A 12,820-nucleotide genomic window follows, 5' to 3' on the forward strand; every position below is an offset into this window, starting at 1 on the left:
GGGCCGCTAGGGCCGAGCCGAGCTCCACGGCCCCCACCAAGCCTGGGGTCGTGGCTTGGGGCGCAGACGACATCGGGGGTCGTGGGGAGGTGCTGCGTCGTCCTCCTCCAGCCCTGTCCCCACCCTAGTGGGGCGCTCGAAAGGGGGGGAGGCAGGGCCAGGGCCAATCCGTCTCTGCGCCCTAGTTCACAGCGGGGTACGTCGAGGCCCGGGGAGGGGGCAGGGCGCGGGCGGCGCCTGGACAACGCCTGCGCCCGCGCCCGCAGCTACGGGGACCCCAAGCAGTGGGCGGCCTTCCTGGGCACGCCGTTCCTGAGCGGCGCCGACGGGCAGCTGGAGCGCGTGGCGCGCATCTACAAGCACCCCTTCTACAACCTGTACACGCTCGACTACGACGTGGCGCTGCTCGAGCTGGCCGGGCCCGTGCGCCGCAGCCGCCTGGTGCGGCCCATCTGCCTGCCCGAGCCCGCGCCGCGGCCCCCCGCCGGCGCGCGCTGCGTCATCACCGGCTGGGGCTCCGTGCGAGAGGGAGGTAGGTGGCCAGGTGCCGCGCGGGCGCGGGCCTGGGCCTGGGCCTGGACGGCTGACACCGTGTCGCCCGCAGGCGCGATGGTGCAGCAGCTGCAGAAGGCGGCCGTGCGGCTGCTGAGCGAACAGACGTGCCGCCGCTTCTACCCGGTGCAGATCAGCAGCCGCATGCTGTGCGCCGGCTTCCCGCAGGGCGGCGTGGACAGCTGCTCGGTGAGCCCCACCCCCCCTGCCATTAGACTCGGGCCGTCGCGGCTCTGATCCTGACCCTCCTGACCCTATCCCACGCGAACCTTCTGCAACCCTTTCCGCCTGTTTCACTGGCCACGCCCCGGACCCAGCCCCCCCTGGGGCAAATGAATGGCTAGAGTCGGAGGTCGCCTTCCGCTGGGGGTGGATCGGTGGTGACCTCGTGCAGGCACGTCTCTGAAGCAGTCCTAGGTGGTCATCGACCCGGAACACAGGGTCAGATCAGCTTCATGTCCACCACTGAACCCATTTCCCAGGAAGTCAAAGTGAGGCTCCAGGGAAGGAGTAGGGACTTTGGCCTTAATGTCTTATCCTTTCTCCCCAACTCAGGGAGATGCTGGGGGACCCCTGGCTTGCAGGGAACCCTCCGGCCGATGGGTGCTAGCCGGGGTTACCAGCTGGGGCTACGGCTGCGGGCGGCCCCACTTCCCAGGAGTCTACACTCGCGTAGCGGCGGTGAGAGGCTGGATCGGACAGAACATCAAGAACTGACTTCCAGGTGGCCAGCACGGGGGCGGCACCAGCCAGCCTGCCGAGGGAGCGGTGGCATGGTGGCTGCTGGGAGTGTGTGTGCAGCTTTATTGATTCTGTTTCAATAAAACACTGCCTCCTACCCCTGCTTGCTCTTTCTTCCCTTGCCCCACTCCCACTTGGGTCAGAAATGGGAGGACAGTGGGGGGCGGGGGAAGCAAGGGCTGGGGGTGGGTAGCCTTCCAGGCTGGGGTAAGCGGCACCTTGAGGTTGCCCCTTTTCGTTGAACTCATCCCTACCACCTTGCTTGGTACCCCCGGGGGCTTTGCGGGAAAAGAGCCGCCCCCCAGAAAACAAACAACGGCTGAAGGCTATTAGGGTCCCGGACCCACAGAATAAACGCACGGTGTCCATTCTCAGCAATTTATTTCACAGCCTCAAGTGGTTTGGGCTCAGGTGAGCTCAAGTCGGCTCTGGGCTGCCCACCCCTACCCTCCCACCAAAGTCCAAACAAGGGTTACCTGGGGCATGCAGTCGACCTTAGGGAGCACAAAGGGGGTCTCCACGGCCTGACCCCGAGCTGCCAGCACGTTAGGAAGGCCCTGGGTCCCCAGACTCAATTTACACCGGAGGCGGACAGGGTGAGGTTCAGTGCGCAGTGAGGGGCAGTCCAGGCGCAACGGAACCCCGCTTCTTCGCTGTCACGTCTCAGAATGTTTATGGATAAGGACATGGGGGTTGGAGGAAGGGGCTCCTGGAGGGTCCTCGTTACATGTTGGCCCGCTCACGCTGCAACCGCGAGTTGTAGGCACGGGATACCGTGTTCCAGGCGTCCATGTAGCGGTCCATGCACATGGCGATGCACTTCTGCAGGTGAGGAGAGGACTCAGAGGCGGTCCCTTGGCGCACGCCACAGGATTACCCGCCTCCCCAGGAGGGCCCCCGGGCGGCCAACTGCGCACGTGCAACGGGCCCCCACCACACCGCCCTGCACGTCTGCGCACGCGCAGCGGCCCTCCCGCCAGGTCCCAGGACAAGCGACTCACGTCCACCCACCCTACGGTCCTCACCTGCTCAGAATTATCCAAGGAGCCCCCCGGCTTTCCTATGCACTTCCGGAAGCACTTGTCCGTCATCCTCTGCGGAGACACACGATCCCTCAGTCTACAACTTCACGCCTGGTGTGTGTGGGGGAAGTCCCCCACCTTCGCCCCGACCCCCGGCTCGGCCACCGACCTGTAGCAACTCCTGCGCGTTGGCGACGGCAATCTGTACTTTCACCTGCTCCATGATGACACCGGGGTCCAGTTTCCCACCCCCGGAGTTCCCGAAATCTGAGCCGAAGCCGCCCTCCATTGCTCCGCAAAGTCACCCGGACCGCGGCCGCGTGCGCCGACCCGTACTGGCGCCGGAAGCTGGCAGCGCGGCACCACAGGGAATGAAGTCACGGAGGGCTGGACTTCAATTCCCACAAAGCCGTGCGCGTCCGGGCCCGCCCCCGCGCCACACCTGACTTCCGGTCCCGCTACGCGTGCGCCGGAGATTGGCTGTAGAAGGGTCAGGGTCCACCACGTGACAGGGTTATCAACGCTCCCATTCGAGGCTTGTGTGAATACGTGCAGACAGGCCAGTCAACGCCCACTGCAACCCGGACAGGAGTGGACTCGGGAGTCGAGGCTTAAAATGAAAGTTTATTGGAGTGTTGTACAAAAGTTTCCAGTCATAAAACGTATTTTACAAGTCACTGGGCGGGGGAAAGCGAAGACCACACATTTGGCATGCATTTTAAGAACCAGCGTCAGCACACACCCCGCCCACGTAACCTGTACAGAACCCCCGCGGCTCACCGCGCCAACGTAAGCAGAACCCTGAAATAAAAAGCCTTGCTTTCCGGGGGGGACTCCTGCGTGGCCCACACCTGGGTCAGGCCTTCACAGGCTGTCCCGCTTTCCTCCAACACAACGTGTCAAAAGGATTCTCAGACGCTTCACGGACTGGCCAATCGGCCAGGGCCATGCCTGCATTTGGGTCACGGACCTACACTGCTGCTTAAGCCGCGGCACTGCTCTCCCAGCGGGATTCCGCTTCCGAGGGTCATCCCATCAGCCAGTGACTTGTGACTCTAATCTGGGTGGGGGTATGAAGACCAGCTACAGGAGAGAAATGCCTGTCTCTGGGGCACCTGGACTTGAGGGGGCCACATTTCCCGCTCAGTGCTTGGGGACTGCTGGGTGGGTACCTGCCTTCCAGCGCCTTTTCAGACATCAGAGCCCGCAAAGGGGGGCCCATATGGTTTGTCCTGCTAGCTGTCGCTGTCTGCACAGCTCTGGGGGTCTGGCAAGCTGGCAATGCCCTGAGGGGCCCACAGGCCCCACCCCCCCCTCCCCCAACAAGTGTGTAGGGAACCCATCTGCTACAAGGGGAGGAGCCCTGGGCGGGGGGACTCCAGGTGGGGAGAAAAGGTGGTGGGACAGCTCGTCACCTTCTGTGTCTGGCTGAGGCCCCCCTCAACCGCCACCAGTGATGCCTGCGGAAGCCAAGGGGACGCCAACCAGGGCAGACCGAGTTTGCAAGCCCCCACACTCACACCCACAGGGAGGCTGGGGACACCCCTCCACCCAGGAACAGCGCCCACTAGTGGCTCAGTGTAGCATCTTTTAAGGTTCGGAGCTGCACTCTGAAGGCAGTGGCCACTCGCAGGCTTGGCGCCCATGAGCTGACCCCACCCTTGTGGAGAAGGGGCTAACCCCCCACCTGCCCTGGACCCCTGTGATCTGTGTACTGACCAATGTAAAAAAATAAATATCCATTAAAAAAATAACTTGTGTTTCTGTGCGAGAGTGGGCAGTGTCAACGGAAAGGTGAATGCAGGCGGGTGGCTGGCTGGTGGGGTGGGTGGGGTGTACTAGGGCCTAGGCCCGCCTGCGTGTGCAGCTGCCTAGCACCCCGAGAGTGCCTGCCCAGCAACGGGCCAACGGAAAGGTGAATGCAGGCGGGTGGCTGGCTGGTGGGGTGGGGTGGGGTGTACTAGGGCCTAGGCCCGCCCAGGGGCCCGTGAGCGAGGAAGCGGGAGAGCAAAGCTGCACTGTGGATCTGAGTGTGTGGACTCAGGATGCCATCACCCTGGGCTGCCGGGGCTGCAGGAGCAGGCTCTGCGAGCCTCTGTCCTAACCCTTGGGCCTCTGTGTCTGAGGCCATCGGATCGGCCCCTCCAGCTTCCTGTGCATCTATCTCAGGGTGGAGTCCAGGACGGGTCTGGGACCCAGCCCCACAGCACCCCTCCAAACTGCTCCACACAGTGAGGAAGCTGAGTTGAGCCAAGGGCAGGCCACCTCGGGGCGCCCCCAGCCCAGTGTGTGTTGGGCAGTGAACCCTGCAGGTGACACGAACCCCAATCCCAGGTTCTTCAACGCAGACACAACCACCCACGCCGGCCAGGCCGGAACAGGCTCTGGAATTTGGTTTCAGAAGCTTACAAACAAAAATCAGTAACCAAATAGGTTTGAGTTCTCCGCCCACCGAAGGCCCAAGAAGCCTGCCCCCGGCCCCAAGCTGGTCCCCAGCACCAAGCCCACCTCCCCTTTGATATATAGCTCCTAGCCCTCACTTTCAACCCGGAGTTGAGGCAGGGCCAGGGGAACTCCCGCCACTGTGGAGAGAGGGAGGATCCCAGAACCCACCGATGCCAATGTTCAGCTTCCCTTCCCCCCACAAGTGCTGGCAGTTGCTTAAAAAATCGTCTAGAAATGTATCAGGGACTAAAGAAAGCCAGTGATATAAAAATAGTCTTCAGTGGCCTCGGTGAAGATGGGGGTGAAGAGGTCCGTTTACATCACGCGACAGCCCCTGGAGGTGGCTCGTGGGTCCCCCTGGCAAGAAAGAGCAAGATGGCAGGAGTCAGGGGCATCCCTGGAGGTCGGGAGAGGCTGGGCACCACCCCACCCCTGAAAGGAGGTCAGCTGGACTGCCCCCCACAAATTCTGCTGCTGATCAGCCTCCATTTCCAGCATCTTCCTTTTACCCCACTGGCCACATTCTTGGGGTTCTGAAATGGGGAAGTTTTCGATATGGATGCTAAACAAGGATGTGAGTTTTCAGTGTCTTTCCCCCACCCCCACCACCTCCACACATATACCTCCCAAAGCTGTATTTAAGACTCTGGTAACTTAGAGTGATGAGGGCAGGTGGCTGCGGGGAACCCACAGATGCTAAGGCCTTGGGGTCACAGGATATTGAGGTGCCCACCCAACATCCCACAAACCCCAGGCAGGCTGGCAGCATCCTGTGACTGACAGCAGCGCAGAGCCCGCCCCGTGCCCAGGTAGCAGGGCCTGAATGCCACCTTCTCCCTGACCTTTCTTGCCTGCGGATGTGCGTTGTTGGGTGGGAGGGGTCTGCCACCCAGACACGGAACCGTGTGTGCATGCACCGAGAGCTGTGTGAGGGGTGTGCAGACCTGTGTGTACGGGTGGGGATGGGGCGTGTGTCCATGTGGGAGCTGATGTGAATGGAGATTGGTGTGTGTGTGTGTGTGTGTGTGTGTGTGTGTGTATACCTGAATGAACTTATGTATGGGTCAGGAGAGAGAGAGAACACATGGGTGTGTCCATTCAAAGAGCTGGGGGGGGGGCCCCCATTGTTTTAAAATTCCACTTTTCCATTAAAAACTGTGTATGGCTCTATGTCTACGTAAACACGCATGAATGTTGGTGTGAGCAGGGGAATACTGGGTACTCAGGGTGTGGCCATGTGCATATGGGGGTGTGTACATGCAAGCAGGTATTTATGGATATGAGCATGTGTGCATGGGGCAGTTTACATACAGGTGTGTACATATGTACACATGTGAGCCTATGTCTAGGGAGGTATATACATATGAGCCTGTGTGCAAACGGGTGTCCGCGCCCACCCAATCAATGAATACGTCCAGGTAGGTGGTAGGTGGTGGGCATGGGCCTCTACCTGCTGGTGGAAAAGGTCTTCCTCGCCAAACTCTGCTTCCTCCTCCTCCTCCTCCTCGCCATTCTCGGCCTCCCGCACCACCGAGGACTGTGTCACGATGCGCATCGCCACCTCCTGCGCGAGACGGCACTGATGGGCACCTGCCCCCAAGGCTGTGCCTGGCCCGGGCTGTCCCAGCAGGTGGAGCACACCTGCTGTGCTGTGCACACTGTGGCCAGGCAGAGCCAGATGCCGCTGCCGCCCCGGCCCCCGCCCCCGCCCCCGCCTCCCTGAACTCCAGCATCCAGCTCCCACAAATGCAAGACCATAGCAGCCACCACTGCCTCAGCCCACTCACCTCCCCGTCGGCGTTCACCAGGACCGTGCGGAAGCTCTCACCCGTGCCCCAGCTGCTCTGGCTCTTCCACACGAGTGTGGCTGGGGGACTGTGGGCCACGCCTGCGCCTGCTGCCCACACCTGAGGGCAAAGGAAGGGCCGCTGTCAGTTTCCTCGGCCATGCAGCCCTTCCACACCCAAGGGTTGTATCCAACAGACAAAAGAAGCTGAGGTTCAGAGTGTGGCGGGCACCCAGCGGACAAGACCGAGCTGGAGTCTCTGGGACAGCTTGTGGGGCCCCAGGGTCCACACTCGAGCACCACCTCCACCACGGAGCTGGAAGGACCCGCAGGCTCTCTGTGCCTCCATCTCCCCTCCAGACGTGAGGAGCTTGGAGCGGCAGCTGCAACTTACACCACTGAGTCGCTGCCACCAGCCCCATGACCTCAGACCAGGGTGGGCCTTCTCTGCCACCATCCCCAAGCCCAGTGGCCAGCCCAGCCCCCACCACTTACCGTGACCGTCTGTCCAGCACGCAGGACGTACTTGGGCGTGAATTTGTAGGCGATCTCATCCCCGCCCACCATCTGCCTCTTGATCCTCCAGTTCCCCAAGGACTGGTCCTACAGACGGCAGAGGTGACACTGGGTTCCCCACGTGGCCCTCCCCAGCAGTGGCCCTCCCACGGGCTCCGACCAGCCCTGCGGCGTCACCTTGCTGTTAGTGTTCTTCAGCCGCACGAACTTCCCCTCCAGGTCGATCTCCTCAATGCTGACGCTGCCTGTGGCAGACGCCTGCTGGGACAGCTGGAAGCTGCTGGCCGTGGTGCTGCTGCTGCTGCCGCCGGAGCCCGTGCCGATGCCGCTGGAACCTGAGCCCAGCGCCTCCTCCACCTCCAGGCGCTTCCGCTTGCTGCGGCCAGGGCGCCCCGCCGTGGACACGCTGCTGCTGCTGCTCGAGGTGGCCCGGGAGATGGTCACCCTTGAAGATGGGCTGGGAGTCAGCTTCAGCCTGCGAGGGTCAGAGCAGGTACTAAGTACCAGAGGTCAGCACAGCCAGTCGCCTGCCCCTGCCCCTGCCACCACCCCGGCCCCGCCTCTGCCCACCTCTCTTCCTCGCCCTCCAGCAGCTTGCGATAGGCGCTGATCTCCATGTCCAGGGCCAGCTTCACGTCCAGTAGCTCCTGGTACTCGGCCAGCTGCTGCTGCATCACATCCCGCATCTCGGTCATCTCCCGCTCCTTGGCATCCAGCATCTTCCGGAACCGGTCCCGCTCCCCAGCCATGGTCTCCTCCAGCTCCCGGATGCGGTCCTCAGCAGCACTGGCCTGGGGCAGGAAGGGGACAGGTGAGAGCCAACTCGGGCGTACCGACGGACCTCCAAGGACAGGGGACCCATTACCTCCTGGGGGGATCTAGGGGGCGGGGGCAAGGGCAGCCCTCAGGCTCACCTGCTTCTGGAGGCCGGACAGCTGATAGCTGAGGGACTCGACCCGCATGCGGGCCTCCTTCAGCTCCTCGCGGGCGGCGCTGGCCGCCTTGTCGTTCTGGTCGGAGCTCAGCTTGGCGTTCTCCAGCTGCAGGGTCAAGTGCAGGTATGGGATATCTTTCGGCCTAAGGGAGGGCATCCAGGCCACCCACGCCCACCGCGGCCTGGCAGGTCCACTCCAGCTCCCAAGCCCAGCAGCATTTGTCCCAGACCCACCCACTGCACCCACCTTGGCCAGCTCCAGGCAGCAGAGCCACTTTTCCCGCCCACACAGCCCGGTACGTCGGCCCCGGCCCCGCCCACTTTGGCCTGATAGGCCTCCTCCAGCTCCAGGCGGAAGAGGCTCGCTTGCCCCGCCCACAGGGCCCCGCCCACCTTGGCCTGATAGGTCTGCTCCAGCTCCAGGCGGTAGAGGCGCACTTGCTCGTCGTGCTGGCCGCGCAGCTCCTCCAGCGCCTGCGCCATCTTGAAGTCGTACTCCTGCTGCCGGCTGCTGTCCACCTCCACCAGCTGGTGCTCATGCCGTCGCCGTGTCTCCCGCACCTCCTGGGAGACAGGCCGGAGCCCATGAAGTGGCCCCAGACCTCGGGGGCGCAACCACCCCGGTGAGCCCTGCCCAGTCCCCTCGTGGCCTCAAGCACAGGATGACCACTTGAGAACTGCCTGTCACTCGTTCACACATCGACTGCCACTTGATCGATCGAATGAACTGAAAAGCGGCAACCACCCATCCGCTGGAGGCCACACAGCCAAGTGCTCAGTGAGAGAAGCCAGATTTTACAAAAGGTCAAGGGTCACCTAATCCCATTCACAGGGCCACCCACAGAGCACAAAAGGGGTTAGTGGTTACCTAGTGGACTGGGAAAGTGGGGGCATTGGAGAGTGACTGCTCTGTGGGCAACGTGATAGAATTTTTAGCGTAATGAAACGTTCTGGAACTAGATAATGAGTATGGTAATGGCTGAACAACTCTGACATTATGAAAGACATTGAATTGCACACTTGAAAGAGCTGTCTTCTCAAAGTACAGTCAGCTGTAATGACATGGGTGGGGTAAAGCTTGCAGGACCTTCATCTGCTGATGGGGTACAACTGTAATGCGAAGAAACAGCTGCAAATATCAATTAATAACTGTAGCTTGGAACAGGAAATCTGAACTTGAAATCAAATGGACTACATCTGTGGGACGAGAAGACGGAGAAGCTCAGTATCTATCAGCAGCTAAAACCAGGCCAGGGGCCGACTGTGGAACATTCTATCCACCACTTATATGTAAGTTTAGGTTGAAGCTGAAGAAAATTAAAACAAGTCCAAGACAACCTGAGTCTATCCCACTTGAATTCTGAGACCATCTCAAGAACAGATTTGATGCAGTGAACACTAATGACAGAAGCCTGGAAAGGCTGTGGGAGGACATCAAGAACACCCTACATGAAGACAGCAAAGCCACTGACAAGCAAATCCAAAGATCAGCATGGACGCCAGAAGAGGCCGACACTTGCTCTTAATCACAGAGTGGCTAAGGCACATGGAAGAAATGATGGAAGCCGAAGAGCTGAACAGAAAACTTCCAAGGGCAACTCAAGAGGACAAAATCAAGTATTAGAATGAAGTGTGCAAAGACCTAGAGCCAGAAAACCGAAAGGAAGAACACGCTCAGCACGTCTTACACAGAGAGAACTCATGGAAAAGGTCAAGCCTCGAGTTGCTGAAAGATTCTATGGGCAAAATATTGAACGATGCAGGAAGTGTCAGATGAAAAGAAGATAATGTCACTGTACCAAAAAGAACTAGTTGATGTTCAGCCTCTGCAAGAAATAAGCATATGATCGAGAACCACAGTTGTGGGGGAAGAAGTCCAACATGCACTGAAAGCATTAGCCAGAAACATGGCTCCAGAAATGAATGAAATACCAAATGAAATTTCAAAAAAGCTGATGAAGCCCTGGAAGCACATTCCTCTTTGCCAGGAAATTTGGAATACAGCTACTTGACCAACCAACTGACTGGATCCATATCTATATCCAGTCCAAAGAACGGTGACCCAATAGAATGCTAAACAACAACCTCATTGAAAGCACACACCAAGTAAGATTGTGCTGAAGACCATCCAACAACAGTTGAAGCTGGCAGTGTTTCAAGCCAAATTCAAAGGAGGATATGGAACATGGGGAGATCATTGATGTCAGATGGTCTTGGCTGAAAACAGAGAATACCAGATGTGTTTGTGTTGTATTGACTATCCCCATGACATTCAATTGTGTAGATCATAACAAACTATGGATAGTATTGAGAAGAATGGGAATCCCAGAACACCACATTGTGCTCATGAGCCTGCACACGGATAAAAGGTTGTGTGAACAGAACAAGGGCACACTGCATGGTTTAAAATCAGGAAAGGCGTGCATCAAGGGTGCATCCCCTCACCATACTTATTCAATCTGTGTGCTGAGCAAATAATTAAGGATGCTGGACTGTATGAAGAACTCAGCCCATCGGAATGGAGGAAGGCTCATTAACAGCCCGCCGCACTAGGAAGGTGACACAACCTTGCTTGCTTCAAGCGAGGACATGAAGCACTTGCCGATGAGGATCACAGATCGCAGCCTCCTTCGGTGTGAATTACCATACTCAATGTAAAGAACACCCAACTCCTCACGACTGGACCAGTAGGTTGGATACACTGTGATAAACAAAGGGAAGAGGGAAGTTGTTAGGGATTTAGGCTTGTTTGGATCCACAATCAACATCTGCAGAAGCAGCAGTCAAGAGATCAAACCACACGCGTCTTATCAAGTAAATTCTCGAGGCCTCTTCAGAGTGTTGAACAGCAAGGGTGTTACTTTGAGGAAGGACTGGGGAGCACCTGACCAGAGCCCTGGTCTTTGCAAGCCCCTCCTCCGAGTGTGAAAGCCGGACCGTGGATAAGGAGGAGCAAAGAGGATAGATGCATTTGGATGATGGCGCTGGAGAAGGGCACTGAGAGGGTCGTGGACTGCCCAAAGTACCAGCAAATCTGGAGGGAAGAAGCCCGCCCCTGTTGTTTAGGGAGGAGGAAGCGCAGAGGCGGGAAGAGGATGGAAAGAACTGTCGCTCACCCTCCTCAGCACCTGGGGACGGCAGAGACCCAGCCTCTGGGCAGGAGTGGACCCACATAGTGACCGTGGTGCCCAAGTGTACCAGCCTGTGGGAGGGAAGCCCAATCCTCAGGGTGCCGAGCTGCTTAGTGCGGGTTTAGAAAACAAGCCATTGGACATTGGGCCTCGACTCAAGTGCTCCTTCAACGCAAGAATACTTTGTTCTAATAACCCGGCTTTCTCTGACGAGTGCTCACCCTCCGACACGATGGCTGAAGACAAAGCAGGTGCATAAGCAAATGGTGCCCGGCTATCAAAAGATATGACTAGACCAGAGTATGCCCACTGCTACAGATAAGAGCCCTTAACACAGGGAATCCAGAATAGATAAATCCCTCAGGCCCAACAATGAGAGTGGAGATACCAGGAGGACAAGAGGAAGGTGGGGGGAGAAAGGGGGAACCGGTCACAAGGATCAATATATAACCCCCTCCCAGGGGGATGAACAACACAAAAGTGGGTGAAGGGCAACAGAGGACGATTTAAGATATGAAAATAATAATCTATTATTTATCAAGGGTTCATGAGGGAGAGAAGGTGGGGAAAGGGAGGAGAGAAAATAAGGAGCTGATATCAAGGGTTCAAGTAGAAAAAAAATGCTCTGAAAATGATGGCAACATGTACAAATGTGCTTGACACAATGGGTGAATGTATGGATTGTGATGAGATGTAAGAGCCCCCAATAAAATGATTTAATAAAAAGGAAACAGGCCATTGGCAGCAGAGGCACCAAAACAAAAGCTGGCATGGCCTGCCAGGAGGCCGTGCGTTGAGTGGCAGGAGGGGTAAGGGCAGAGCCGAGGGTGGCCTCTCAGGTTTGGTGGGGGTGGTGGGGAGGGGAACAGAGTTGGGGGTGGGAAAACCTCCACTTCCTACCCTACAAATAATCACGTGCCACGGGCATTCTAAGGAGAGTCCATTTCATACAAAGCTGACTGCCCAAGGTCGAGTCTGCTACCAACCCGCACACCCACCTTGGTGGGGCCCCTCAGGGCTCTCCTCGGGGGGCTCCTCACGGTTCCTCTCGGGGGCTGCTTCACGGGGCGCCTCCTGGGCCTCCTCTGGGGTCCCCTTGCGGGCCTCTTTGCCAGTCTCTTCCTGGGCTTCTTCCTGGAGCCCTCACGCTGTTCCCGCGGAGGCCGTCGCTTCGTGGACCTCGTCACACGCTCCCCCTCAGGGGCCATCACGGCGTCCTTCGCGGGACTTCCTACAGGCTCTCGCTTGGCATCCTTCATGCGTTCCCCCAAGGGTCCCTCAAGAGGTTCCTTCTTGGGGTTCTTCAAAGGTGTCCCCTCAGCGTCTGCCATGGGTTCTTCTTTCAGGTCCTGTACAGGTCCCCCCAAGGGCCCCCTACTACGTTCCCTCTTGGGGTTCTCCACAGGTCTCCCCGCAGTGTCTCCCATGGGTTCTTCCTCGAGGTCTTTCACAGGCCCCCCGCCAGGGTGCCCCGCCGGTTCCCTCAGGAGCTGCGGCAAACACTTGCCCTCGTCGTCCCTCCCGGGTCCTTTCTGGGGCTCCCTCTCAGGGTCCTCCGTCGGGCCCCTCAGGGGTCTGCTCGGGGCTTTCCTCTTACGCTTCCTCGCAGGCCGCCGCCTCGTTGGTGCCTCCTCGGGGTCCTTCACGGGTTGCTCCAGAGGTCCCCCCTCGGCACCATTCACCCGGTCCCCTC

At 58.8% G+C, this 12,820-nt stretch overlaps 3 protein-coding genes across 3 annotated transcripts in view; 1 reads left to right on the forward strand and 2 right to left on the reverse strand.

Moving 5' to 3' along the window:
• TMPRSS9 (transmembrane serine protease 9) overlaps positions 1-1,390 on the forward strand; it is a 76,876-nt gene extending 75,486 nt beyond the window's left edge. The window contains exons 11-13 of the mRNA XM_045300045.1: positions 186-532; positions 605-741; positions 1,108-1,390. Coding sequence (XP_045155980.1) covers positions 186-532; positions 605-741; positions 1,108-1,269 — 646 coding nt within the window. The 3' untranslated portion in view covers positions 1,270-1,390. The remainder of the gene's footprint in view (positions 1-185; positions 533-604; positions 742-1,107) is intronic.
• A 267-nt stretch (positions 1,391-1,657) lies between these two features.
• TIMM13 (translocase of inner mitochondrial membrane 13) lies at positions 1,658-2,651 on the reverse strand. Its single transcript, XM_004714289.2, has 3 exons — positions 2,485-2,651; positions 2,319-2,387; positions 1,658-2,115 (listed from the first exon to the last, which is right to left on the reverse strand). Exons 1-3 carry the CDS (start codon positions 2,602-2,604, stop codon positions 2,017-2,019), a joined length of 288 nt encoding a protein of 95 aa, XP_004714346.1. The 5' UTR covers positions 2,605-2,651; the 3' UTR covers positions 1,658-2,016.
• Positions 2,652-5,020: 2,369 nt separating this feature from the next.
• Positions 5,021-12,820, reverse strand: part of LMNB2 (lamin B2) — a 34,203-nt gene continuing 26,403 nt past the window's right edge. Inside the window, exons 8-15 of the mRNA XM_013007666.2 lie at positions 8,390-8,560; positions 7,977-8,102; positions 7,633-7,853; positions 7,240-7,537; positions 7,042-7,149; positions 6,548-6,667; positions 6,211-6,324; positions 5,021-5,117 (exon numbers count right to left, since the gene is read on the reverse strand). Coding sequence (XP_012863120.1) covers positions 5,076-5,117; positions 6,211-6,324; positions 6,548-6,667; positions 7,042-7,149; positions 7,240-7,537; positions 7,633-7,853; positions 7,977-8,102; positions 8,390-8,560 — 1,200 coding nt within the window. The 3' untranslated portion in view covers positions 5,021-5,075. The remainder of the gene's footprint in view (positions 5,118-6,210; positions 6,325-6,547; positions 6,668-7,041; positions 7,150-7,239; positions 7,538-7,632; positions 7,854-7,976; positions 8,103-8,389; positions 8,561-12,820) is intronic.

Source organism: Echinops telfairi, unplaced genomic scaffold, assembly GCF_000313985.2.
Source record: "Echinops telfairi isolate 266 unplaced genomic scaffold, ASM31398v2 ScPeMD7_7459;HRSCAF=8497, whole genome shotgun sequence".
Classification (NCBI taxonomy): Eukaryota; Metazoa; Chordata; class Mammalia; order Afrosoricida; family Tenrecidae; genus Echinops; species Echinops telfairi.